Consider the following 25,722-nt stretch of genomic DNA (forward strand, 5'->3'; position numbering starts at 1 on the left):
CTGCTAGCCCAGCAGACTTATGGAGTGAGCCCTGGATGGGCCACCTGAGCAGGGCTTGAAGCTCCTATCACACAGCCTCTTGGGGTGTGCAGATCACTTCACCTCTTTGAACTTGGGTTGTGTCATCTGCAAAACAAACACGGGGTGACTATAAGCATGGGAAAATGCGTGTTTCCTAAGGGGTTAGTCTGTACAGAGCATTCAAGCCCCCAGTGTGCCCAAGGTGGCATTGCCTGGTCAGTCCCCGGGAGTGGCTGGTCTGCAGCCAGGTACAGGCCAGGTTAGTTTAGACTGATTTGTAGGCCTGCTGGCGAAGTCCTTTAAACAGGCATTTAAGTCCTTTAAACAGGCATTTAAACAGGCATTTTTCTTTCAGTAAGGTGTGGAGTGGGACCCAGAAGGGTATTTCTGTTTTTTTTTTTTCCTTTGAGCTGTACCAGGGGATGTCCGTGTGTAGCCCAGGAATGAGGATGACTCATTAAAGGGGGGAGGCCACATCTGTCAGGGGCTCCTTGGGCTGGCACTCCCCTCATTCTTCTGCCGTCATTGCTGGTCCTTTCAGATGGCCCTCCCGACACTGCCCTCCCGCTGGTGCAGCCGGAGGCCCCTGGATCAGCAGGCTGCCTGGCAGCGGCAGCGGGAGCAGGAGGCGCGGCTTCGGCAGCAGTGGGACCAGAACAGCCACTACTTCAGGACATCCGACATCCGTGCCTCCAAACAGGCCGAATGGAGCTCCAGCACCTCCTACCTGCGCAGGTAAGGGCACGGGGAGCAGGTGAGCACCCGTGCCGGGGCGGGGGTTACCTGTGTGCCATTTTTCTCCAGCTGAAGGTGAGATGGAAACCATCAGGGCAGTGACGGAGATAAAGTGAGCCCCGAACCTGCAGGGAGTCACGAGTTCCCAGCTTGGTGTGTCTCCTGCCCCGTGTATTTTCCCTTTAGTACCCAAACACACACACACACACACACACACACACACACACACACACACAAAGAGTCAGTTTTAGAGAAACTTCTAAGTAGGTGGACCTGACAAGCCAAGGCTCTGGAGCCAGCCAGGCCTAAATGGAAGACCTGTTGGTGTCAGATGGGTAACCCTCGATTCCTCATCAGGCAAGTGGGGACTAAAACAGAACCTACCTTGTGAGACTTACACGATGAGTAATAAACCACACCCCCTCTCTAGGACTAGGTACATGGGAATTGCTCAAAAACCCTTAGCTGTCATGGGTATCACATGCATACTTAAGCCCACTAGGCATTCTTTCTTTGCAAAAGTAAGAATTTCTACTCTGCATACCTTTGCACAACCTTCCTCCGTCCCGCTGGTGAGGAATGCCTCCCTGTGTCGTCACGTGCGTCCTCCTCAGTATCTCGTAGCCTCACCTAGCAGAGCTGTGACTGAAGCGGGATCGGCTGACTGCGGGCTGCTTCTCACACAGCATGCACGCCTACCAGCGAGAGAAGGTGAAGGAGGAGAAGAGGAGGAGTCTGGAAGCCCGCCGGGAGAAGCTCCGGCAGCTGATGCTGGAGGAGCAGGACCTGCTGGCCCGAGAGCTGGAGGAGTTGCGGCTGAGCATGAACCTGCGGGAAAGCAGAATCCGTGAGCGGCACGGGAACCTGAGGTCTGCCAGGGAAGAGCAGAGGAAGCTGGTAAAATGTCACGGAGCTTTAGGAGGCTGTGGGGCAGGAGGGTGCTCTTCTCAGAAATGGTTATCCTGGGAGGGCACACGTGGGGGTCACTCCCATGCACTTGGGTGTAACAGGACTCCCCCACTTGCACCTGAGCTGCCAGGGCTGAGGTCTCACTCTGCATTTGACTCCTCCCCTCCCTTCTGTCACCATCACTGAGTCCCCTTGTCACTGCCATCCAGGTCTGCCTGAAGTCTGGCTCGCAGTGTCGAGGGTGCAGGGCAGTTGGATGTGGATGGTGGGTGCAGTGACAGCCTGCGGGCCAGGAGCTGTTAGTCCACTGTGCGCCATCCACCCTGTCAGTGGATTTGGACCCTAACGTTGTGTCTCTCTGTTTGTCTTCTTGATAGATGGCTGAACAACTCCTCTACGAACATTGGAAAAAGAACAATCCCAGACTTCGAGAGGTGAAAACCAGGAGCCTTCTGTGGACGTGTTTAGTAGATGAGATCCTGTCTCCAGGCTGGGTTGTAATTGAGGGAGCCTCCAGCCACCTGCAGAGGACCTGCTGTAGCCTGAGGCCCGAGGGGTCCCTCTCTGTGGTCATCACACCGTGCTGTTCCATCTGTTACCTGGCACATGGGACAACACCTCCCTCCTGGGCAGTTGGGCAAATGGGCAGGGGAAGTGCACCCAACTCACTCAGAGGCCAGAGATGGGTCCCAGAGACACTGTGGGATGTTTTCCTGTCAATCTGCTGGGCTTCCTGCCCAACCCCAAGGTACTGGGGAAGCACTTCTGGGACTTGCACCCACCTCTCCAGAAGGGTGTAGTAGCACCTGCTCCCTTGGTTTCCATATTGGACTGCATTCATGCTGTGTATCAGGCCCATTGTTGCTCTGTTGCTGAACCGCCAGGCCCCTGCGGAATCCTAACAAGGAAAATGACGGCCATATGCCAGCAAGTGGTGCAGGAGGCGGCGTCCAGTGAATCCATGAGGAAGTCATCTGTCCCTTCTCATCCTAGATTGAGCTGGACCTTCACAGGAAACATGTGGTGGACTCTTGGGAGATACAGAAAGAAGAAAAAAAACAGGTATGGCTCCCAGCTCGGGAAGAAGGCCACCTGTGATGGTACCAGTCTGTCTCTGTGTCTCTGAATTTTCCAGTGTTAGGGATGCCAGTTGCGCAGCAGACCCTGTTTAATGGGAAAACTGACACTTGCCCATACGTGGCCCGGGATCCTTTGTGATCATTCCCCAGGACAGACTAAGTTTGGGTGACCATCAGAGCTGGAAGGTGGGAGCTGGGACAGGCAGCCTTCAGGCTGTCTTTGTTGTCGGCAGTCTCTCTCTTGTTGCTGGCCTGTGGCAGCACTACTAAGGACAAGAGGCCACCTTCCAGGCTTTGCCTCTGGCTTCATTTTAGAAAGTATTTGGGTGACCAGGGTAGGGGGATGACACTGGGTGTTGTCGAGTCCCCCCACTTGTGTGCCGGGCACCTCCCCAGCCTTATCTGTGAGGGCACTACCTGCAGCTTCCACAGAGGGAACTGAGTCCAAGGAGCTGTGCCCCAACCCAGGGTCTCGCTGCTGACACGAGGCAGGGCCTGTGGGGGTCCCTGTGGCCCACTGAGTGGTGGCAGGAAATGGGACTTGCCAGCTGTGAGTAGTAACAAGGGCCAACCTCCCAGGTGCCTTTGGCTCCTTGCAGGAAGAGGCCAGCAGAGAGCAAGAAGAGAAACGGCATGAAAATGAGTACGAGACGGCCCGGAGGGAAGCGATGGAGCGGATGAAAGCGGAACAGGAGAGGAGGCAGCTGGAGGACAAACTCCAGGCCGAGGCGCTGCTCCAGCAGATGGAGGAGCTGAAGCTGAAGGAGCTGGAGGTGAGCCAGGGCCCCCCTTCCCGGCCCTCCGGGGCTGCCCATTAGGCTGAGGGAAGCCCTCCCTGGAGAGGTGCCTGCAGCCCGTACTGGAGTGTCTGGAATCCCAGCAACACATTATGAGCGTTTGGGGAGAGAATCAGTGGATTTCAATCTATCCCTCTCTGCTTTCCCCTTCTTGCTTCTCTGCCCTTCAAGCAGAGAGTAAAGAAAAAGAAATGAGCAAACTTGAAAAAATAAAAACCGTGTATGCGGGCATTTGGCCTAGGGGCTAAGATGCTTTGCCCCACCTCAGGGTACCTGAATTTCGTCCCCGTGCCCTGGTGGCTCAAGTGCTTTTCTCCCCACCACCCATGTGGGAAGGAGACCCTGATTGGGGTCCTGACTCCTGGCTGTGTCGTGACCCAGTCCTGACTGGGTCTGAGGGATTTGGTCTGCTGGGGACGCTGTGCTTGGTTTGCTTGCGAGGGCTGCACCTTCTCTGTGCCCCTTTGTCCTCATTTCCCTCCTCTTCCTCCGCCAGGTCTGAACGACTCAGTAACTCAGAGCTCCGTGCCCAGTGCACGTCTCCAGGCACCAAGCACTGCACTGGGCGCTAGAGTCAGAGCCCAAGCAAGCCTTGGCTCCTAGCCTTGTGGAAGGAGCTGTGTCAGAGGCAGGAGATGATTTTGAAGTGCAGACTAGTCCAGCATCCCCTGAGAGCTCAGAGCATGGGGTCATTCCTTGTTGCAGGCCTGGGAGGGGCTCTTGCAGAGGGTGGCTCAGCTCACATGGGATGAATGTGGAAGTGAAGCTGGGCTCTGGGAGGGGTCTCCTGGCTACCCATCATGAGGGCAGCTGGCTGGAGACGGAGATGGAGAATAAAGGGAGGTCTGATGCCTGTCGGCTCAGTCGGGTCCCTAACCCTGTCACCACAGGCGAGCAAGCTGAAGAAGGAACAGGAGAACCTGCTGAGGCAGCGCTGGGAGCTGGAGAGGCTGGAGGAGGAGAGGAAGCAGATGGCGGCCTTCCGGCAGAAGGCAGAGCTGGGGTGCGTGCGGGCCTTCCCACCTTCCCTGGCACTGGCATCCTGACGCCAGGAAGGGCACAGCCTGTAGTGAGTGTTTCCAGGCCCCAATGAATTCTTCCCACGATGCTGCAGGTGACCCACACTTTTTTACCTTTTTAGGCGCTTTCTGCGACATCAGTACAACGCCCAGCTCAACAGGCGCGCCCAGCAGATCCAGGAGGAGCTGGTGAGTGTGATGGGTGCAGTGTGCTTTGCACTCTGGAAGAAATCTCTTCCACACACAGTGTGTGCGTGTTGTCGGGAGAAGGGGGCGGGAGGTGGCATCCAAGCGTACAGGCCTTCAGCTTTGAGGTGAACGAGTCCTTGGACCTCGAGTGCAGCGCAGGGCCTGGACTGTGCGCTCCACGGAAGCGCAGACAGTAGATTGTAAGTGTCCTTGCCACCAAAAAGCCCCTTTGAGGTGAGGCATGTGTTCATTAGCATGATCATAGCCATCCAACAAAACAGGCAAGCACATGGCTCAGCGATTAGCATACTTATCTCCCAAATCGGATGCATGCTTTGGGAGGCAGCAAGTGCAAGGACTTGGGTCCCTGCTACTCACATAGGGAGGCCTGAATTGGGTTCTGGGCTCCTAGCTTTGGCCTGGCCAAGCCCTGGGTATTGCAAGCATTTTCCAGAGAAGGTGGTGGTATTTTTTCATGTGACTGAAGTTGCACACCTTAGCCACCTACATTCGCTCATGGGGAAGCTCAGCTCCCCTGAAAGGTGAGTGCATCTGCTTGAGTGCGTTCTGAATAGCCACTCAGGTGCTCCTGTGAAGTGCTTTGATGAGTCACCTCACTACAACTGGAAAGCGGACAAGTCGAGGCTCCCCACAACCCCTGGCTGCTGTGGTCAGGGCTGACCCCAAGGAGCTGGGCCCCTGGGAGCCCAGTGTGCAGCCTTCTCCCTTCACTCTTCCCAGTGTTCCCTCATCCTCGGGAAAGCCCAACTCTCTCATGACCCTACAGCAAGTGCTTCGTGCATTTGTGCTGCAGAGTCAGTGCTCTTTGGAGCAGAACTGCTGCCCAGCTGTGTCGCACAAAGCTGTGCCGTAAGATACAGCCGAGAGCTTGTGGTGCTGCAGCGGTCTCCCTTTCCTAATGCAAAAGCTCCGAGCTGAGCGTGGCTAAACCATCCCTCACCCCTGCTATGATTCGCTCTCTGGGGGACGAGTTGGGAGAGATCCTCTGTAGGCTGTAGGTGCTGAAGGGCTCTGTCTGTCCAGCCCACCCACTGCTTCTTCCAGGAGGCAGACAAGCAGATCCTGCAGGCGCTCCTGGAGAAGGAGGATGAGGACCAGCGCTTGCAGCTGGCCAGGCGCGAGCAGGCCGTGGCCGACGCGGCCTGGATGAAACAGGTCATTGAGGAGCAGCTGCAGCTAGAGAGGGCGCGGGAGGCAGAGCTGCAGATGTTGCTGAGGTGAGAGGTGGTGGGCCCCCACTCGGTTCCCTCAAATGCTCTTCATATCCCTCTGGCTATTGCGGCATCTGACCTGGTTCCTTTAGGCCCGGTATTTCCCTTCAGCTGCTTAACATGCAAGTCAGGATGGGTTAGGGTACCACTCTGCTGATGTAATGTCTTAATGATTTGACGGGAAAATGCTCTGAGTTCTGAAGAAGTCCTTTGGGTCAATAAAATTGGGTCTTGAACACCTAAGCCATAGACAGAAATAACAGGTGGCTCACTCTGAGCACTTCCTACATGGTAAGGCTGGCCTTCCCAGTCCCCAAGGTGGGACACAGGCCCTCTGGGATGAGCTGGCCATGACCCTAGCGCACAGCCACAGCTCAGGCCCAGGCCAGCAGCCTCCTCCAGTCTGGCACCTTGGTGGCTACTGTGTGAGCTGCCTCCAGCGCTTTAAGGTGATGAGGTATGAAAGTAGGTGGCTTCAGACAATTCCAGGAAGGCCAGCCATCACTGTCATCTTTCAGAGGAAGAGCTGACAGAAGTTGGGCCTCATCGAGGGTTGTCTGGCTTGTTTGCTCTCTCTCTTTTAAAAGGATTTATTTATTTTTATCGGAAAGGCAAATATTCAGATGTAAAGAGAGGAGGAGAGACAGAGAGGAAGATCTTCCATCCGATCACTCACTCCCCAAATGGCTGCAACAGCTGGAGCTGAGCCAATCTGAAGCCAGGAGACTGGAGCCTCTTCCCGGTCTCCCACGCGGGTGCAGGGTCCCAAGGCTTTGGGCCATCTTGACTACTTTCTCAGACCACAGCAGGGAACTAGATGGGAAGAGGGGCCACCAGGATTAGAACTGATGCCTATATGGGATCTTGGTGTGTTCAAGGCGAGGACTTTAGTCACTAGGCTATTGCGCCAGGTGCTCTTTTTGCTCTTGATTCACTGCCAGCCAGCAGCAGTAGTCAGGAACTTCTCGTCTGTTTTCTGTTTCTCAGGGAGGAGGCCAAGGAGATGTGGGAAAAGAGAGAGGCCCAGTGGGCTCGAGAGCGCAGCGCACGTGACCGGCTCATGAGTGAGGTAACCCAGCCCCGTCCGCCAGCTGGGGGCCAGGCGTCAGGTCCACAGTGGCGTGCTGACCCCACCAGAACCACCAGGAGCAATCTCAGCTTATTCCCATTGGGCTTTAAAAACCTGTTGAGCAGTGCAGAGGCAGCGGGGCCTTGGTGGCGGCGTAGCCATTGGCAGGTTTCCTTCTACTCCCGTCTCCATGTGTGACAGTGCCTCATGCCATGCCCTCTGGTGGCAACACTGGCATGTGCCGCCCTGTCTCTGTGGTTGCCCTTTTAGTGGCAGGATCATATTTTATCAGGGAATTCTCATGAGACCCTGGTGTGCTTTCCTAGGCCATATTGGATATTCTGGGTCGTTCTGATTTTTGAGCCATTGTAAGAAATGCTGCCATAAGCATTTTGGGCTTTTCCACATTGCCGATTTCTTTCTTGGCATAGAGGGCCAGACACAGGCTGGAGTGTACATGTGGAAGACACCCCATGACCTGGGTGATGTATTGAAAGCTCTCTTCAGAGCAGCTTAAGGCTGCTGTCCGTTAGCGGGTTGTATTCTGGAATCTAGAGGAGATGGGGTCCCAGTTGGTGCTTTCTCATTCTTGTGGACACCAGGTGTCCCCCAGTGGCTTCTGACTGTTCCCACTTCATCTGCCCTCCTGGCTGTGGCTGCTGTGCTCATCACCTCCCAAAGGTGTGACTGTTGGGCAGCTCAGGTGGCTTCTCGCCACCCTGATGCCCAAGTCTGCCCGAGGCTGGTGTGGGACCACGCTGCTGTAGAGCCAGGTGTCACAGCATGCTCTGCTGCCTCGAGTGGGAGATTTCACCCAGACTCTCCCCGAAGTCCTCTGTGTGGATTTTGTACTTCTCCTTGGGACCCACTGTTGGGGGGGAGTGAGGCTCCACTAGTCTCTGTAGGGTTTCTATGCCCCTAACCACTCCCAGCTGCAGCTCCACAGAGACCCAGCCTAATCTTCAGCCTCAGGTCTAAAACCACAACCACAGAGCGGCAAGGTGCCACTACAGGGTTCAGTCAACCACATCTGCCAGGATACCAGAGGTTGTCTCTGTCCCTGCCACTTGGGCAAGGCTTATGGATGGGCCTCTGATCTCAAGTCTGCTTTCCTTCCTATGGAGGTTAGGTCCTAGCGGGGAGACAACAGCAAATACAAGAAAAGATTGAACAAAACCGACAGGCACAAGAGGAATCCTTGAAACACAGGGAGCAGCTCATTCGCAGTCTCGAGGAGGCCAGAGAGTCAGCCCGCCGTGAGCATGAGCAAAGCAAAGAACTGAAGTCGGCCAGGAAGCAAGAGCTGGAAGCTCAGGTAGGGCCAAGTCCAGGGGTGGGAGGCAGCCTCTGGAGGGTGACATCATGTTCTTGCATCATCGTAGGATAGGACTGAGTGCCCGGCACTTGTTTGCACAGATCGCACCTGACAGGGGCTCAACACATCCATCTTCTGTTTACTGCAGCTGAAGTCCTGATGCTCGTGGCTGTGGTGCATGTCCCACACAGGGTCCCATGTCTCTGGTGGGTGTGAGGCTGGCCTGACCGTCTGCATCTGCAGGCAGGTGTAACCCTTGGCCAAGAGTCTTTATTTAATTCCATGACCTGACATGGAACACAGAGTATTCTGAATACATGGTTACATGCCATACTTTCAAGAAGACCCAAGTAGCCTTCCTGTGTCTGGCACTCGCTGTACCTGCGACTTAGCTCCAGCCCAGCTGGCACTGCATGCTTTCTCTCTTTGGGGAGACAGGGTTGTGCTCTGGGGGTCTTGTCTCAGGGTGACTTTGCTCTTGGGGGCCAGGTGGCAGAGCGCCAGCTGCGGGCGTGGGAAGCCAACCAGCAGGAGGAGGAGGAGGAAGAGGAGGCCAGGCAGGCAGAGCAGCTCTGTGACACCTTACTGCGGCAGGAGGCCAAGATGATGGCCGAACATGGCTACCGGCCCAAGGTAGGAGTCTGTGGGTGATGCCAGGCCTGTTCCAGAGCCCTGTGCTCGGCTGTGCCATCCAGCTCTCCTGGCTTCTTGCTGGCTTCTCTCCTCTTTGGTTTCCCCTCTTCCTGACCAGTAGGGACCCTCAACTCAGGGTCTGTGTCTCTGCATGGCTGAGTATAAAAGAGCCTTCATGCTTATGTTCCGGCTCTTGCTGCTGCAGCCCAATCCCTGATTGCCTGCTGCCAGGCTGCGTGCCTGTCCACCCTGTTTGGGGGCCAAGAACAATGTGATGAGAGTGGTGACCACAGCTGGGAAGAGGTGACAGAGCAGGGGTCCAGCTCCTGACTGTGGCGACAGAAAAGCTAGGCAACCAAGACACCCACTTGCCTCCCTCTTCCCCGGGGATCTGTTTCCCTATCTCTGGAGGTACTTGAGTGGCGCCCCTGTGTAGACCACCAAAGGGGGCACAGAGAAGCTAATAAGGCCTTTACAGTGTCCCAGGAGCCAATAGGTAAGGCACCGTGTGCTGATGGTCCCATCCTCCTTTACCCAGGGCCCCTGTGGCCACCTGGTGCTCCAAGATGATGCCTTTCATGGGAAATGAGCTGTGAGAGAAGGAGGCTAGCTGCTTTGTGGTCAGGTCACACCAAAGCCAAGTAGACCAAGATGAGAGCGGGGGAGTCCACCCCCAATCACTGCAACAAAGGGGCAGGGAGCAGCACTGCCTCGGCTCGCCTGGCTCTGGACCGTGAGCATCTTGGCAAGATCAGACCTTCCGAGGGTGCGGGAAAATATGTTAAGGCTGGTGCTTCCCACATGTCAGAGTGGCTTTACTGCCATGGCAAGGTGGGGCAGAGCTTTTCCAGCTGTACATGAAAGTGGCTTTGTCGGCCATGCCTTCGCTGTTAGTGGAGCTCATCTTTCACTGCCCCAGGGACTGCCAGTCTCATCAGTCTTGTTCTCTTTGTTTTCTCAGCCTCACGGACATCCCAGAATTGCTTGGGATTGACGTGGTTGGTACCAGACGCTCAGTCGCACAAGGATCCTGAAGACCTCAAAACAAAGGCGCCGGGCAGGTGGCCCTGGTGCTGTCGTCATCGGGGCTCGGCCCTGCCTGTGCACAGGGCAGTCAGTGTTGGCCGCATCAGGGTTGGAGCAAACATGGGATGTGGGGATGTACAGCTCCCAGGAGGGGGTCTGCAGTGGTAGCCAATATTCTTGTCACATGCTTATAAATACTGTAAGCTTTCCCAGTCCACACAAAGATCTGTACGTCGTATTCCATGACCAGGGTGGTGGTTTCCTGGTAGCTCACCCTTGGCTGTCACCCTCTGTGAAGTGTGCAGCCAGAGGTCGGAGACACATTTCTCAAGATTAATTCAACATCCAGTGTATTCAGAAAATATTCTTGTAGGGCTTCAGTACAGTTTATTTCAGGGCTTAGAATTTTAGGTGTTCCCAAAGGACCAAATCTTTTGTATTCTGCATGAAAACAACAAACAAAAAAACTGGATACAAATCAGAATCCTGGAACAGTCTGATGTGATCCAGGGATGCTTTCTGGAAAGGTGGTGAGCGATATATCTTTCTTCAGGAAGCTTTCAGGGAGCCTTTCCCTGAGTCGGGGGCAGTGACCTAACCTGGAAGGCAGTTCCACTCGTGAGCATGACCCTCGCAGCCCCAGTACCTGGGGAAGGCTGTGGCTCTGAGCAGCTTCCAGGGACTTTGGAGCCAAAGGAAGGAGCACTGAATCTGAAGAAATGAGATCGAACTCCAAATCACCATTGACCGGAAATGTCTCTCCCACCACTGTATCAGTGTGACATAGTTCTAGATGAATGCCTAGAAATGGCTACAAGATCCTTGCTGTAATAATCGTATTTTTGACTTGTTTTTTAGTTTGTTTTAATACTCTTCCTCTGAGGTTTCAGCGCTTTATAGTCAAGATCACACTTCTTAGTACATTGCAGATAATTATGGGGTGTTCTGTGGTTATTAAAAAGCAGTTTGCTAAAATTCCTGAGTATAAGGGCTGTGTTACCTTTCACTTCCATTGTGCTGTAAGAACACAGTGAGCCACAAACTGCATCCATAATCTGTTTTTCATTTGCCTGACTTCATTCTCTTTGGAGATGGTCCCTGAAGGATCCGTGTTTCTCTCACGTCACCCTCATTCCCTGGGAGTCGCAGCTCTGCTCTGAGGACATGGCTCGTCAGCTGGAGACTTTCCTAATTCCCACTGCAGGACTGAACCTGCAGCTCCTGTAGCTCTGGATCTCGCTCACGACCCTGTTTGGTAGATGGTGCTCCCCTCTTGGTACCCTTGGGACCACAGGAAGTGCTAAGCAGTCCCATGCTGTCCAAATACCAGCAGAGCCCATGTGAACAGGGTGTCTGAACTGCAGCTACTTGCATATTTACTGAAGACATGTCTTAATTAAGTTTTGCTTTTGTTTTCCTTATTTGCATTAAAATGTTTCTATCCTGAGATTTAAATGTTTTGTCTCTAAGTTGGGAAAAATATTTGTTTTCTACATTTGGAGTTAGGAGTTAGTGCTATCTTACACTCTATGTGCTTAAATCATGTGCATCGTGCTTGTGCTAGAGTTAGGGTTACACAGATTTGATTCCTTGTTTCTCTCATTTTTAAAAAAAGATTTATTTTTATTGGAGAGTCAGATATACAGAGAGGAGGAGAGACAGAGGATCTTCCATTTGCTGATTTACTCCCCAAGCTGCTGCAACAGCCAGAGCTGTGCTGAGCAGGAGCTCCTTTTGGGTCTCCCATATGGGTGGGTGCAGGGTCTCAAGGCTTTGGGCCATTCTCGACTGCTTTCCCAGGCCACTGGCAGGGAGCTGGATAGGAAGTAGGGCTGCCAGGATTAGAACAGGTGCCCATGCAGGATCCTGGCATGTGTAAGGCGAGGATTCTAGCCGCTAGGCTACCATGCCGGGCCCTCTTTCTTTTTTAAAGATTTATTTTTATTGAAAAGGCAGATTTACACAGGGAAGGAGAGATAATGACCTTCCCATATGCTGGTTCACCCCCAAGTGGCCACAACAGCTGAGATGGCATATCTGACATGACAATGTCCCTCCTTTGCCACTGTACCTTGGATGGAAGTCCCAGTCCTTCCCAGGCTTACAAGCTTCCCACTTCTGTCCACCTCTGTTCCCCTCCTGGGACCCGGCATGCAGCCTGCTGGCCCAGGAAACAGAAGGGCCAGACACCTCAGTTGCATGGCTCCCCAGCTCAGTAACTGTAGCATAGGCCAGTGATCTACGCAGCTGGCACCAGGAAGCTTGAGGTTGGGATGTCAGACCGTGCACTCCAGAGCAGAAAATGTCAAGCTTAAGTTCTGGAAAAATGCTTCTGCTGCAGTACAGTCACTCTGAACTGACAGAATCCCACCTATGGCGGTCTCTGACAGCCCAGCTGGTGAGCCAGGGCGCCTTTCCCTGCCAGGATCTTTGCGCAAACTCCATGGGAGGTACGTATTATGAAGAAGCTGTATGGATTTCAAAGTTTTTATGCCCAAAGAAACTGATCTTTTTTTTAATTAAGAAGAAACCTTATTTATTGGGAAGGCAGAGAGAGATCTACCCAGTGAAACCCCCCAAATGCTAGGCCAGATGTCTACTCTTAAAACTTGTTTCTCCATAAACTTTTTGAAGTATACTCTCATTTTCCACAGAGAACATCTATAACCTTGCAATTAAAAGGGAGCACATCCTGTCTGGTGGCAGGAGGGTCAGTCCCCACTTGTGGTGGCCACATCACAGAGTGCTGGTTTTCAGTCCCAGGTATTCTGCTTTTGATCCAGCTCCGGGCTGATGCATCCCGACAGGCAGCCCATGATGACTCAGATGCTGAGGCCCTAGCTACCCATGCTGCGTAAGACCCCGCTGGAGTTCCTAGCTCCTGGCACTGCCTGCTGTAGCTCTGGAGTTGTGGACATTTGAGGAGTGACCCAGTGGATGGACTTCTGTGGTAACAGAGCCAGTTCTGTAAGTGCAGTGTGGTCACAGGCACCCACAGGCGTGTAGCCTGTGTGCCCTCCGAGAAAGCCTGTAATGGCCTTCGTGTCGACGTCCTCACTGGTGCTCTACTCCAGTCCCACTGCAGGACAGTGAGGGAAGGGCGGGCACGGGGCTGCTCTGTGATTATTTCCAAAACAACAGTCTACTGGAGAGGAAGGTTCTTGTACCACATACAGCACCAACCAGCATGGAAAAACACCTGGCAAACCCGCCTTAACAGCTAATCTTCAGCAGAAACCTAAAAGAGGAAATAGCCAGAGCATGTGGAAGGATGCTTGTAACACTGACCAGCAATTAGCATTTGTAATATCCCTTACAAATCTAAGGGCTGGTGGTGTGGTATAGCAGGTTAAACTGCCACTGGAAACACCCATATCCTTCACTGCAATCCCAGTTCAACTCCCAGCTGCTCTGCTTCCAGTGCAGCTCACTGCTGCTGCGCCTGGGAAGGCATTGGGAAATGATTTGAGCTCCTGCCACTCTTGTGGGAGACCCAGATGGAGATCCTGGGTCTTGGCTTCAGCCTGGTCCAGTCCCCAGCTACAGAGAGCCACTTGGGGAATAAGCCAGTGCATGCAAGAGCTTACCACTCTGCCTGTCAAACAAACAGACCTAGGAGAAAAATGGATGAACTCTCCAACAGGAACTTCCCAAGAGACAAATTCCAAATGGCTAACAGAGGAAGCAATCATATTAATGAGACAAATACAAATGAGAATTTTAGTGAAGCACCACTAGAAACCCATCAGATTTGGCAAAATCATGGTTACTTACATCTGTTGATGAAGGGAACTTCACGTTGTGCTAGCCCTGAGACTCAGAAAAACTGCATTAGTGGTGTCACAGCCCTGGAGAGGCGCATCCTTGGACCGAACTCCACCTCCAGTATGCACCCTAGAGAAGTGACATCAGATGCGTACCAAGGACAGAACACTCAGTGGCTTTACTCAGGAGAGCCAGACATTAAAAAGAACTGCCCGTCACTAAAATATGGTATAGTAACTCAATGAATTCTTCATCTTGAAAATAAGCTAGTTCAACTAATTTTTAAAAAATGAACTAGCTGGGCCCAGTGCAGTAGCCTAGCAGCTAACATCCTTGCCTTGCATGTGCCAGGATCCCATATGGACACTGGTTCTAATCCTGGAAGCCCTGCTTTGGTCCAGCTCCCTGCCTGTGGCCTGGGAAAGCAGTCGAGGATGGCCCAAAGCCTTGGGACCCTGCACCTGCATGGGAGACCTAGAAGAGGCTCCTGGCTACTGATTGGTGTAGCTCTGGCTATTGTGGCTGTTTGGGGAGCGAATCAATAGATGGAAGACCTTCCTGTCTCTTTTCTCTGTATTTCTGACTTTGCAATAAAAATTGGTGGGATTGGGTGGCACACTTGCAGAGTGCTGGTTTGAATCCCAGCTGATCCACTTCCCATCTAGCTCCTTGCTGATGTGCCTGGGAAAGAAGTCGAAGATGGCCTGAGCTTGAATCCCTGCAGTCATGGGAGACCTGGATGAGGTTCCTGGCTCCAGCCTTCAGACTGGCCCAACCCAGGCCTTTGTTGCCATTTGAGGAGAGAACCAGAGATGTAAGACCTCTCTCTGTCTCTCCCTCAAGTAAAGTAAATGACTATACATGGAAAAAGTAAACTAGAGCAACACTGATTAATGGTTGACTTTCAAAGCACAGTAGTGGGAGTGGGAGGTTTTTTGTTTTCAGAAGTAGGCAAAGCAAAGCTTTTTGGGGCGTGTAGCTCTGGTGTCAGGCCAAAAGGCCCATGGGGTTTCTAAGGGGAAAGCAATGTTCTGGGGTTAAGATTTATTTATTTTTATTGGAAAGGCGGATCAGATTTATGAAGAAAAGGAGAGACAGAAAGATCTTCTATCCACTGGTTCACTCCCCTAGTGGCTGCAATGGCTGGAGCTGAGCCAATCTGAAGCCAGGGGCCAGGAGCCTCTCCCAGGTCTCCCACATGAGTGCAGGGTCCCAAGGCTTTGGGCCATCCTTCACTGCTCTCCCAGGCCACAAGCAGGGAGCTGGATGAGAGGTAGAACAACCAGGACATGACCCAGCACCCATTTGGGAAACCAGCACATGGCCTTAAGAGAACAAATTAATGCCACAGCCTGATTGGTTACCTGGTAGGAAATGACAGTTTTTATGCTGGGCCTGCCCACCTTAGCTGACTTAAAAAAAAAAAAATCAATATTAGTTACAATTAGACAGGAAGAACAAATTCTGGAGTTCTTTTGCATAGCAAAGGTGACAAGTTAATAATGTCCTGTTTATATTTCAAAAGTTTTTAACTTAATGTTCTTACCATAAGGAAAAAATGAATCTATGGGACGATGGATATGCTAAGTAGCCTCATTTGATCACTCCCTAACATACATGGTATTAGTATATCACATTGTACCCTGATAGATATAATAATTATTGTAAGTAAAGAAAAAAAAACTATAAAATCTAAAAGTTTACAGCAGGCACTGTAACTTGCTTGCAATGCCTACATCCTGTGTTAGAGCACCTGCTTGTTTCGCTCCCAGTCTGGGTCCTTGTTGATGCACCTGGGAAAGCAGTCAATGATGGACTAAGTACCCATGTTCGAGAACCAGATGGAATTTTAGACTCTTGACTTCACCCTGGTCCAGCCCTAGTTCTAGGAATCTAAGGACTGAACCTGCAGATGCTGTCTACTCTACCTTTCAAACAGATGAATGAACAAGCTTTAAATTGGGGGAAGGCATTTAGTATAGGCGTTAAGATGCTGCTTGGAATGACTCCTTCCGATGTCAGAGTGTCTGGGTTCAAGCCATGGCTATTTCCTACTAATGTGCACCCTGGAGAGCAGTGGCCATGGCTCAAGTATCTGGGTCCCCACCATCTACATGGGAGACCTAGATTAAGTCCCAGGACCAGCTGTTACTGGCACATGGGCAACAAACCAACAGGAGGTGGGTGGTCTCTCTAAGATAAGAAGTTAGAGAAAAAAATTTTTATTGTAAAAATTAACAAGCAAATACACTATTGTATGATACAAGGAAAAAACATGTGATGCAGGACTCCCTAGAAGAAAAGCTTTGTGTGCCGAGAACACAGATAGAAAAGGGCCATTATTACTCTAACACTGACTGCGGCCAGGAACCAAGTGCATTAAACCTGGCACTCACTGGCAGTGGCATGAGGGGAGAATCTTGTTCCTCCCATGCTTTGCCAAGTATCGGGGATCCTCAACCCCTGAGGGGAAGCATATCCTCATATACGTGCACATTTATAGAGCCTGTTTATTGCATAACGAGCAGGCACAGCGTCCAAAACAATTGTCCAACACTGAAAAGGAAGGGTACAATAATTACGATAAAAAGGGAAAATGTGTACAGGATGGACGACATGGGTAACACACATCTGAATCAAAGGCATTTCATCTTTCCTATGCAGCATTTCCTTTTGTAAGAACAAGGGGAAAGAAATGAAACCATTATTACCGGAGAGCTCATGGGTGCTACTGAGGACAAAAACGTGCGAGTGTCCCTCTAGGTTGTGCAACTGGAATCGCTTGAGGCATCGTGTTCACAGCTCCTGAGTTGTGCACTGGTCGTTCCAATTGTACGAAAGGCTGTGTTTGATCTTTGGGCCCAATTCACTGTTCTTTGGCAAATATGAACTATTTGTTTCAGAGGCAGATGCTTTCAGTGAAAGGAACTGAGTGAGTGGGTAGAGCTGCTTCCTTCTCTTCAGCAAGTGCCAGTTTCATAAAGTGCACTTCTGTCCTATCAGGTGGGGAAGAGGAAAACTGAGCAGAATGGGTAAAAAAACGAAACAAAACAAAAAGCCTACACTGCAGAAGGCAGATGTCACAAGTGTGCAAAAGGTGACTGGAACAAGTGTTCCTGTGACAAGGTGCAATTGCTAACAGGAGCAGAGAACGCTGACACCAGATCTCAGACGAGGCCAAAGAAGTGCACAGAGCTCACGAAGGACGATTCAGGGTTCTCCCGCCACAGTGTGGTCACCGTATCTGCAGTTCTGGCACTACAGGGTGAACGGAGCACTCTTTCATGCTTTTCCTGTAACAGGACCTTGCTCTGTTGGTCCCCGTGGTCACTGACTTAATTCTTTAGGGCACTAAAGGTAATGTCCTCTGCTGCAGTTTGAGTATTCAAACGAAGACGCTGCTCCATTTACTGTGGACAAGGCCAAGGGCTCAGGCTCTGGACTGCTGTGGGGAGCTGGACAGGAAATGCAGCCAGGTACGGAAGCGTGCAGGTAAGGTTAGAGACGGAGCTGGAGCTGATGGGGGCAGGGCCCAAGCATCCAACAGTAACACGGCACTTAGGGCTGTGCAGGCAGACGTGCGGACGAGTCTTGGAAGTGTGGGCTCTTTCCCCACGCTGCTCACAGTGTGGCAGAATGGACAAAAGTATCTATACCCCTGACGGGTGAACCACAGACCACTGTGGTGCTTCAGGCATGACAGCATGTGCTCAAGCTATTGAGGCATTTCTAAACAGTTCTGCAAACACACAGGCTTACTGAGCAAGCACTGAGGCAACTGTGATTACTTTGACTTCTTCATGGTTATGAGTGACTACTAAGGAACTGAGGCCAAGGGTACAAGGAGACTGACAGCAGTGGAACAAGGGAGGACAAGGCTCACTGAGGTGTAGCCAGGGAGACCCACCCGTGGCACAGCGTACACATCCCTTTGCCAAACACTGTGGACAGACAGCCTGGGGCGGGCAGCTCACTCGCATACATTCTGCAAAGAACTTTGAACTGGCTGCCAATGTTCATAAACACAGAGATGGCACCAGTCAAATCCAGATTTCTGGTGTTCCTTGACAAATCAAAACTCTGGAAGCCCAGGCCCCCATTACTTTGCAGTAATGGGATGGGACTGGAGGTTGGAGGGCTGCTGTGCCAGCAACAAGGGAAAGGGCATAGGTTCCCTGGTTATTCCCATGCACAGCCTTCTGCTGTACCCCTGGCTCCTTCTCATCCATATTCCATGCTCCTTCAGGTCAGGTCAGGATGGAAGGGCTGCTCTACAGCAGCACTCCAGCCACAGACAAATTAAACTCAGCACATTCCAGGATGCCAGCCTGTATCTGCTCCCATCTTTGGGAGTGCTGGGCAATGAGCCAGGGTGCACTCTTCAAGCAATTCCTAAAAGGCAATGTCCTGTTTTCAAGGAACTGGTCAGGTGACGGAGGGGACACTAACTCAGATGCCCATACACACACACATCTTACCTTAGAAGTCCTTACAGAGCAGATACAGGAGGTTGTCGTGGTAAGTGCTCACTGAGCTCTGGATGAAAGGCATGGCCCAGTGCTGGGGGCAGGTTCCCACAGCTCTCAACAGGGACAGCCCAACGGGTGGTACCAGATCAATGTCGGCTTGTGAGGCTGATGCTTCTCGTTTGGTTGGTCTTGGAGAAAGCGCTTGGTTTAAGGGGGCTAGGGGAGGCAAAGCACTTGGCCATGGGAAGAGCTCCTAGCCTGAATGTGACCAAAGCAGACATGCAGTGGGAGGTAAGTGGCTTTATCTGACTCCATGGGGTCTTCAAGATGTTAGTAAGACATCCTGAGATAGAAGATCATGGGGGGGGGGAGAATTAAATAACATTTCACATGATACAACAGTGAGAAGAAATGGATCAATTCACTGTTTCCCTCCGAGACACTGTTGCAATATTTTCAGAAAGTGACAAAAGTTCTCTCTCTGCACACATGCTTGGAGATGCCCCAAACGTGAGAGACTCTGCAGCAGGTCGGAAAAGTCACTATTGCACGATGCTTGGTAGGGAATAGATGATGCTGAATTTTTTTTTAAATTGAGCTCTCTCAAGAAAATGTTTTCTCTAGAAATCTCAAAGTTTTAGTCACTGTTCACACAGTTAAGGAAACTACACTCCTGGATGCGTATGCTCAGCTCAACAGCTGTTGGCAACACAATAGAACACCAGAGACTGAAACTGGCAAACAGGCACCAAATAAGGCAAGTGGGTTAAATTAATAGTTGAAAATTTGTTAGAAAACATGCAAAAATAATACTGAGCTTTCTTTTGCAAAGTTTTAAACCATCATTAAATGTTTGCTTTTTGTAAAAATCTGAAGAGTTCCCTAAGTTTGAAATCGGACTGCAAAACGTCTAGAAAACAGGAGGGCAGTGCTCCGCTGTCAGTTGGTGTTCTCTTTGGTGGTGATGGTGACCAGCTGTTTGGCAGCCTTGGCGATGTCGTATGCACACTGGATGACCTGCTGCGTGACCAGCTGTATGTCCGTAGGCGAGCCGGGCTCCCCGGATAGGGCCTTCTTGCATTCTGCCTGCAGTCGGTAGGCACTGGAGGTCAGCAAGCGAAGGGAGCTCCTCACCATGTCTGACTTGGGTTTCTAAATGGAAAACGTTTGCCATGAATTACAGGGTGGGCACCTGAAATTAAGGGATTCGCATTTTTCTGCCAACAACTTGTGCTGCTCCACAGAGAGCATGAGGCTATTTGGTAAAGCACCTTTTTAGGGCACCCCATGGCAAGCCCCGCACGCTACAGGGCGCGCTGCCACAAGGCTGGCACGAGGGAGTCGTGTGGGCACAGTGCCGTCAGTAGTAGTATGGGTTATTCTGAGGAAGTTTTTCAAACACATTAAACTGACATGGTGAACTGTCCTGGATAAATTACCCCATGAATATCTTCCCTTTCACCACTTGATTTGTACATCTCTGTCTTACAAAATGAACACTCACACTGGACAAAGGCATTTCAAAGTCTGACAGGTAGGACTGTCTGCATATTTTTAAGCTCTGTGTGCACCTAAAGGTGTTTATAGGGGTCCCTATAAAGATCTTGGAATACACACATTCCCTTTTATTTCCACTCTCCAGAACCTTCTTGAAGTACCCCAATAACGTGAAGATGACAGATTTCCAAGTGAGCAGATGACTTACTTTGGGGAATAACGCTGCCATTTCTGTAACGGCGACATGTATCCTCTCTGAGCAGGGAATATAACTGCAGGAATATAGAGGAAGGTTATTCACAATACAGAAAGATGAACCCAAGGTGAGTACTCGGGGACTAAGACAGCCTGGACAGACGCCCCATAGCCTGTTGTTCCAGAAAGTTCACTCAATCTGTTAGGAACAGCTCCAGCTATAAACGTGAACTAGGTAGTCATAGAACAGAATCAAAAGATAGTCACACCTTCTCAGGCACATCTTGTTCCTCTATTTTGTTGCGTCTTCCTAGTTTATAGAAAGGAAAATGAGGATTCCCTTGCAAAGGGCTAGCTGTGAAAAATCAAAGACTTTTGAAAAAAATCCTTAAAAAATGTTAACTGGAGCTCTTACCTTGCTGTCTGTGTCATCATGTCAATGGACACTTGTTAATCCCTTCCACCCCAACGCATCTGAGTTGTTGTAGTCGGAATCTCCCCCACAGGCTGCTGCACATGCCTGCTGGGACTCATTTACTTTCTCAGTAAGTCAGCACTGCCTGTTTGTAATAGAATGCTGTCTGTGCAGGGCGGGCTTTCTCTGCTCACTGATGGGCACATGAACTCTGTCTACCCTTTCATTTCTTCCAGGCCATTTGGCCTTCTAGAAACTCTGAGGATGACACAACAAGAGCTGCTGCTTAGGAAGCATTTCTTTGGGGGGGCAGTTTACAATGTTACAATAGCTAATGAGGCTGAAATGCTTCAGTACACCCACTTTTCAAAAGAGGAACCTGAGACTGGAGGGGAGGACAGCTGTATTTTTGATAGCTGTGGTCCTCCTACAGCTCTTAGAGCAGGAGCTGGGCTCAAACTCTGTGAAGCTCCTGGCTCCTCCTGGCTTTGGATCAGCTCAGGTCTGGTCATTGAGGCCACTTGGGGAGTGAAGGATCTTCTCTGTAAATCTCCATTTCCATTAAAAGTAAATAAATAGAGCCCGGCACGGTGGCCTAGCGGCTAAAGTCCTTGTTTTGAAAGCAATGGGATCCCATGCGGGCGCCAGTTCTAATCCTGGCAGACTCCACTTCCCATCCAGCTCCTGGCTTGTGGCCTGGGAAAGCAGTCAAGGACAGCCCAAAGCCTTGGGATCCTGCACCCACAAGGGAGACCTGGAGGAAACTCCTGGCTCCTGGCTTCAGATCGGCGCAGCACTGGCCATTTTGGTCACTTGGGGAGTGAATCATAGGACAGAAGATCTTCCTCTCTGTCTCTCCTCCTCTCTGTATATCTGACTTTGCAATAAAAATAAATAAATCTTTAAAAATAAATAAATAAATAAACCTTAAGAAACAGTTGCAATTGACTGCTTTGTTTCATAGAAATGCTTTACTTTACTTTAAGTGAGGCATCCTGACCTTCCTTAGTGGGCCATCACCACTGGAGGCCATGGCCTAACAAAAAGCCAGCACATGGGCAGTTCTTCACCTACGCAGATCAAAGAGCTGCAGCCCATTGGCCACAGACACCAGGAGGAGAAGAGCACCATGTCTACCAGGATGCTTGACGTCAGGTATGACTGTTAGCCCCACAGCAATCAGGAATCACACCTAAAACCTGGGCACAGGGCTGGCTGCGGCTTCCCTGTCACTCAGAGAAGGGTGTTTTCCTAACCCCATCCCTCAAAAGTGCACTATTCCAGACAAGCTTCAACAAGCTACAAACTTCTCAGAAGGAGTTATGCCTACAACCTCATTTAAAAACCTTGGTTTCTTCGAAGGTGACAGAGAGACTGATGTTCGATCTACCAGTTCACTGCCCAAATATCTGCAACGGTCTGGGTTAGGACAGGCAGGACACAGGGGCGGACAGGCACGTGGGTGGCAGAGACTCAAGTACTTCAACATCATCTGATGTCCGAGGGTATGTGTTAGCAGGACGCCACAGTCAGCACTGCAACCCAGGCACTCTGATACGAGACAGGAGTTCTTAGCCAGTGTTGTACACTGGCCAGGTCAAATGCCCACTCTATCAATTCTGGCTGTAAGCCAAAAAGAATGAACTAATGAGTAAAATCTCTGCACTATTCCCTTGTGGTTTTAGAAAAAGAAACCAAAGCATAACATTACTGGCTAGATTTGTACATCTTAAAAGAGAGAAAGAGAAACAAACTTTCCAAATCAACCCAGCACTGTGCTGCAATTTTTGAAGGCAGAAGTAGCCACAGGGCACATATCTGTATTTTTGACAGCAATCAGAGCTGCACAATGTAAGCACATTTTTAGTTCAGCCTGAAACACAAGCACAGCACTTCTGCATTGGAGGAAATGAGGAGAGAAGTACAATGATAAATGGTGAGACGATGGCAGGGCAGTGGGAAAGGAGTCAGCCTGGGCAGAACCGAGCTGTGGAAAGCTGTGGAGCACTCAGTTTTAACAAGACATGAAGTTGCTGCCAGGGCTGCAGCCCTGAGCAAAGTGCCTGTGTTTACAACATGGGGGGCTTGGGAAGTCTGTGACCCCCACAGAAAAAGAAAGGCAACTGCACCCTGTGCTGTGGGAGGGGGCTGAGAAGTGACACAGGTTCTTCTTTTTCTCTGGGTGGGGGGGCAGGCTCCAGCATTCTGTGAAGACACACTCTTATCTTCAATCAACACAGACTATTTTCTCCCTTTCCTGGTGGGAAACAATGACACGGGGGCAAGGGTGAGCTGCATAGAAAGCAGCAGTGGCAGAGAGGGGAGGCTAGCACAGCGGGGCCAGGCACTCAGAGGGAAGCCACACGCTGCAGATATGTCTTTCTGGGGAAGAAGGGTATGGAGCAAAGGAGCGGGTAGCTCCATGCGCCTGCTCTCCCTCCTGTTGGTATGCAGCATGAAGACAAGCTTCTCACTGAGGTTCCAGATGAAAAGAATAAGGCTGTCCCTGAGTGCGGGCCAACTCTCCCAGCTTTCATGCTCAGGAGGACAGGGCTCAGTACTGTCTCAAGAGCAGGACTCCATCTAAGCAGCCGTGGAGAACATCTCTCAGAACATTTTCTGTGGTGATGGCTGAGAGAAGGAGAAGGAGTGGACGCATGAATCAGCTAGGGGTAGGCACTGAGCCTAATGGTGAAGGTACTGGGTAGGATGCACGACCACCTTGTAGGACTTGGGACTGATGCCTGGCTCTGGCTGCCAGTTCCCTGGGAAACAGTTGTGATGGCTCAAGTACTTGTGTCCTTGCCACCCAACATAGGAGAACTGGACTGTATTTTCAGCTCCTAATTCAGCCTGACCAAGCCTTGGCTCTTATAGGCCTTTGGAGAATGAACTAGCAGATGGGACGAGCTCTCTGTTTCTACTTCTCAAATAAATAAAAAATAAGAAACCGCTGCAAGTTGTGAGAATGTGTACAAACCACATCGGTTATGCAAGTTCTAGCCACTCTAGCTTGAACTATGCCTGTCACTTCCCTAAATTTACTTCAATTTTATTTCTAGAGAAATACTGTTTCATAATACAATGAAAAAAACCAAACACCACATTAAACAAATCAAACAAGCCTTACACATCTGTTCTACCATCTGTTACATGAACCTGAAGTTTTCAACCACCTGGAAAGCAGTGTGCTGGCAACAATCTCTTCAGAGTCAGTAGGTTTTCGACCCTCTTACCTGTCATGCTTATTTTCTTGGGCAGCTCTCAAGAGCTCTTGTATGTTTTTGGTAATCTGTTCAGTCTTCCGTATGACGTCCTCCGTGCTGGGAAGGCTAGGGCTTGGGGCTGCATGGGGCTCTGCTGTGTCTGCTCCTGAGCTGTCACTGGGCCACAACATACTCCTTTGCCTTCCCTTGTGGCTTGACCTGGAAACATTAAGGAAGTGGCTGAATGCAGCAGAGGGCTGTGTCTGTGGCTTCCTTCACCCTGTGTAGTAAGGTGGTCTCATCAAGGGGCAGTTATAGCTCCCCCACAGGCTGTTCTATTCTATCACTCCAGGGATGGAAACGATGATTCTTACGGACAGAATGAAGGATGGGTATGGACTGATAAAGCCATCCTTACTTGAGACAATTCCATGGAATATGGAGTGCAGAATGCCACCTAATGAAGTGACATTTAGCACACTGCAGAGACCCAGACACGCTGGTAACAGAGCAAAGGCCCTTGGACTGGTATTGGTGAGACAAGCAGGCAGCTAAAAGCTCAACATTTCAAGGCATGAAAAGTCTGAATGTAGGGAGCATAGGTGTAGGAGGCTGCGAATGCCTTGGCATTTCTCCCCCAGCCCAGCCCCACCCCCTCATCCTGCAGGTGTACCCCAGGTCATCTGGCTCTGTGTCGTTGGGGGTGTTGTCATAGTCACTCTCAGGTGTGCTGTTCTGTTTCTCCAGCCTGGATGCCTACAAGAAAGAACAGGGGCACCCCCATGAGTGAGTACAGGAAACCTCGTTGGGAGTCTTCCCTGGGAATCATTACCTGGTAGGCCACACGGCCGCCACACCCAGACCTCATTCCAGGCAGGAGCCAACCCTTCACTGTAAAGCTAGGAAAAGATGAGCAGTGGATCCAGAAATGCTTTCTTTCCCTCTTTGTACCAGTTTCTTCTTAGCTCAGTGGCTACTTCATAAACAGATTCTTAGGAGAAACTAACGCAGACATCAAGGCAACATGCCTTCATTTAATTCCTAAAGGGATATGGAGTTCACAGCATGGTGAGGGCCAGTTAAAAAGCAAACACACTGGCTGCAGATGCTACAGACCTTCAATGCTAGAGGTCAATGGAAAAAAAAAAAAAAACAAAAAAAACACGAAGGGCCAAAATGGCTGAGTGACCCACTCAAGGCCAAGTCGACAAACGGGTCTCTTGTGCCCTGATAGCTCTATTATCTCATTCCTGAGGCTGAGGACAATCATCGCTCAAAACACTGGTGGCTCTCCAAGCTGAAATGGCAGTTCATGAATCACACAGGAAAATTACTGTTACTAATTCATGTTGTTCATGAACCAAAGCAATTAATCCAATGCGACACTTGGTTTCAAATCACTTCCATCTGTTTCCAAAAATATCCGTTAGAATAACTTCAAACCTGGGATGCAGCCTCAAAAGATGAATGTCAAAAATGTTTTGAGCAATTGGCAGCCCTGCTATATACAGGGCCTTCCTGGGTTCTAGAATCTGAGGGGGGGAACCACATTCCTTTAACTATGTTAACTCTGGAAAAGTCTGGAGAAAATTCTCTTGTCTCAGTTATTTACTTATGTTTGATAATTCCTTCTTCCAGAATCAGACTACCTCACAAAATTCAAGTATGGAGCTATTTCTAGCTTTTTATCCTGAATTTCATCCAAATTCATGAAATCATATGACTGAAGAGTTTTATTGATGCTGAAATGCAATGTTACGCATGCAGCTGAAAACAAAGGTCTTATGGAACTGTATGTGAACCCTGTAGTGTTATCCAAAAGAAAAGACTACTTTAGAATTAAGTCAGTTGAAGAGAGCCTCCTTAAAGTCAAATCACTTGCACCCCACTGAAATACTGCTGGACCCTCTGGGTGAGCTGGGGGTGCTGCCCTTCTCACTCAGTCTGCTTCCTCCACCTGTTGGGGTCTGTCACACTTCCCTAAGACGTTCTCTTCAGTCCCTGGCTACTCTAACACAGGACACTTTGTTTTGGGATCCTACAATTCAGCAAGCTCTTAGTTTAGCCCCTCAGATGCATCGAGACGATGATTACAGCACTGGCTTAGAGCCATGTGGAAGTCTAAAATTTGGTGCGTACTTCTGAGATCCC

General features: G+C 50.5%; 2 protein-coding genes across 11 annotated transcripts in view; one reads left to right on the forward strand and one right to left on the reverse strand.

The window, feature by feature from the left end:
* The first annotated feature begins 562 nt into the window (after positions 1-562).
* LOC121172014 (trichoplein keratin filament binding) lies at positions 563-11,377 on the forward strand. The gene is made up of 12 exons (XM_041003782.1): positions 563-756; positions 1,443-1,653; positions 2,043-2,099; positions 2,659-2,727; positions 3,344-3,517; positions 4,432-4,544; positions 4,683-4,749; positions 5,815-5,987; positions 6,969-7,050; positions 8,180-8,365; positions 8,855-8,998; positions 9,960-11,377. Exons 1-12 carry the CDS (start codon positions 563-565, stop codon positions 9,990-9,992), a joined length of 1,503 nt encoding a protein of 500 aa, XP_040859716.1. The 3' UTR covers positions 9,993-11,377.
* Positions 11,378-16,281: 4,904 nt separating this feature from the next.
* Positions 16,282-25,722, reverse strand: part of GIT2 (GIT ArfGAP 2) — a 51,703-nt gene continuing 42,262 nt past the window's right edge. For 7 of the 10 annotated variants that reach the window (XM_041003824.1, XM_041003827.1, XM_041003830.1 and 4 more), the window contains 4 exons: positions 24,245-24,327; positions 23,602-23,790; positions 19,964-20,027; positions 16,282-19,410 (listed from right to left, as the gene is read on the reverse strand). In XM_041003824.1, the coding sequence (XP_040859758.1) occupies positions 19,198-19,410; positions 19,964-20,027; positions 23,602-23,790; positions 24,245-24,327 (549 nt within the window). In that variant the 3' untranslated portion in view covers positions 16,282-19,197. Of the gene's footprint in view, positions 19,411-19,959; positions 20,028-23,601; positions 23,791-24,244; positions 24,328-25,722 lie in introns of all 10 variants that reach the window. The other 3 variants (XM_041003822.1, XM_041003821.1, XM_041003829.1) reach the window with 1 other exon arrangement.

Source organism: Ochotona curzoniae, unplaced genomic scaffold, assembly GCF_017591425.1.
Source record: "Ochotona curzoniae isolate NIBS_2020 unplaced genomic scaffold, NIBS_Ocur_1.0 scaffold_274, whole genome shotgun sequence".
NCBI lineage: Eukaryota > Metazoa > Chordata > Mammalia > Lagomorpha > Ochotonidae > Ochotona > Ochotona curzoniae.

What these genes read in the sequence shown, in the direction of transcription:
- LOC121172014 (XM_041003782.1), top strand. Translation starts at nt 563, where the DNA reads ATGGCCCTCCCGACACTGCCCTCCCGCTGGTGCAGCCGGAGGCCCCTG. An exon ending in ACAATCCCAGACTTCGAGAG is followed by an intron (nt 2,100 to 2,658) that starts GTGAAAACCAGG and finishes TTCTCATCCTAG; the next exon opens with ATTGAGCTGGACCTTCACAG. An exon ending in CGGCAGAAGGCAGAGCTGGG is followed by an intron (nt 4,545 to 4,682) that starts GTGCGTGCGGGC and finishes TTACCTTTTTAG; the next exon opens with GCGCTTTCTGCGACATCAGT.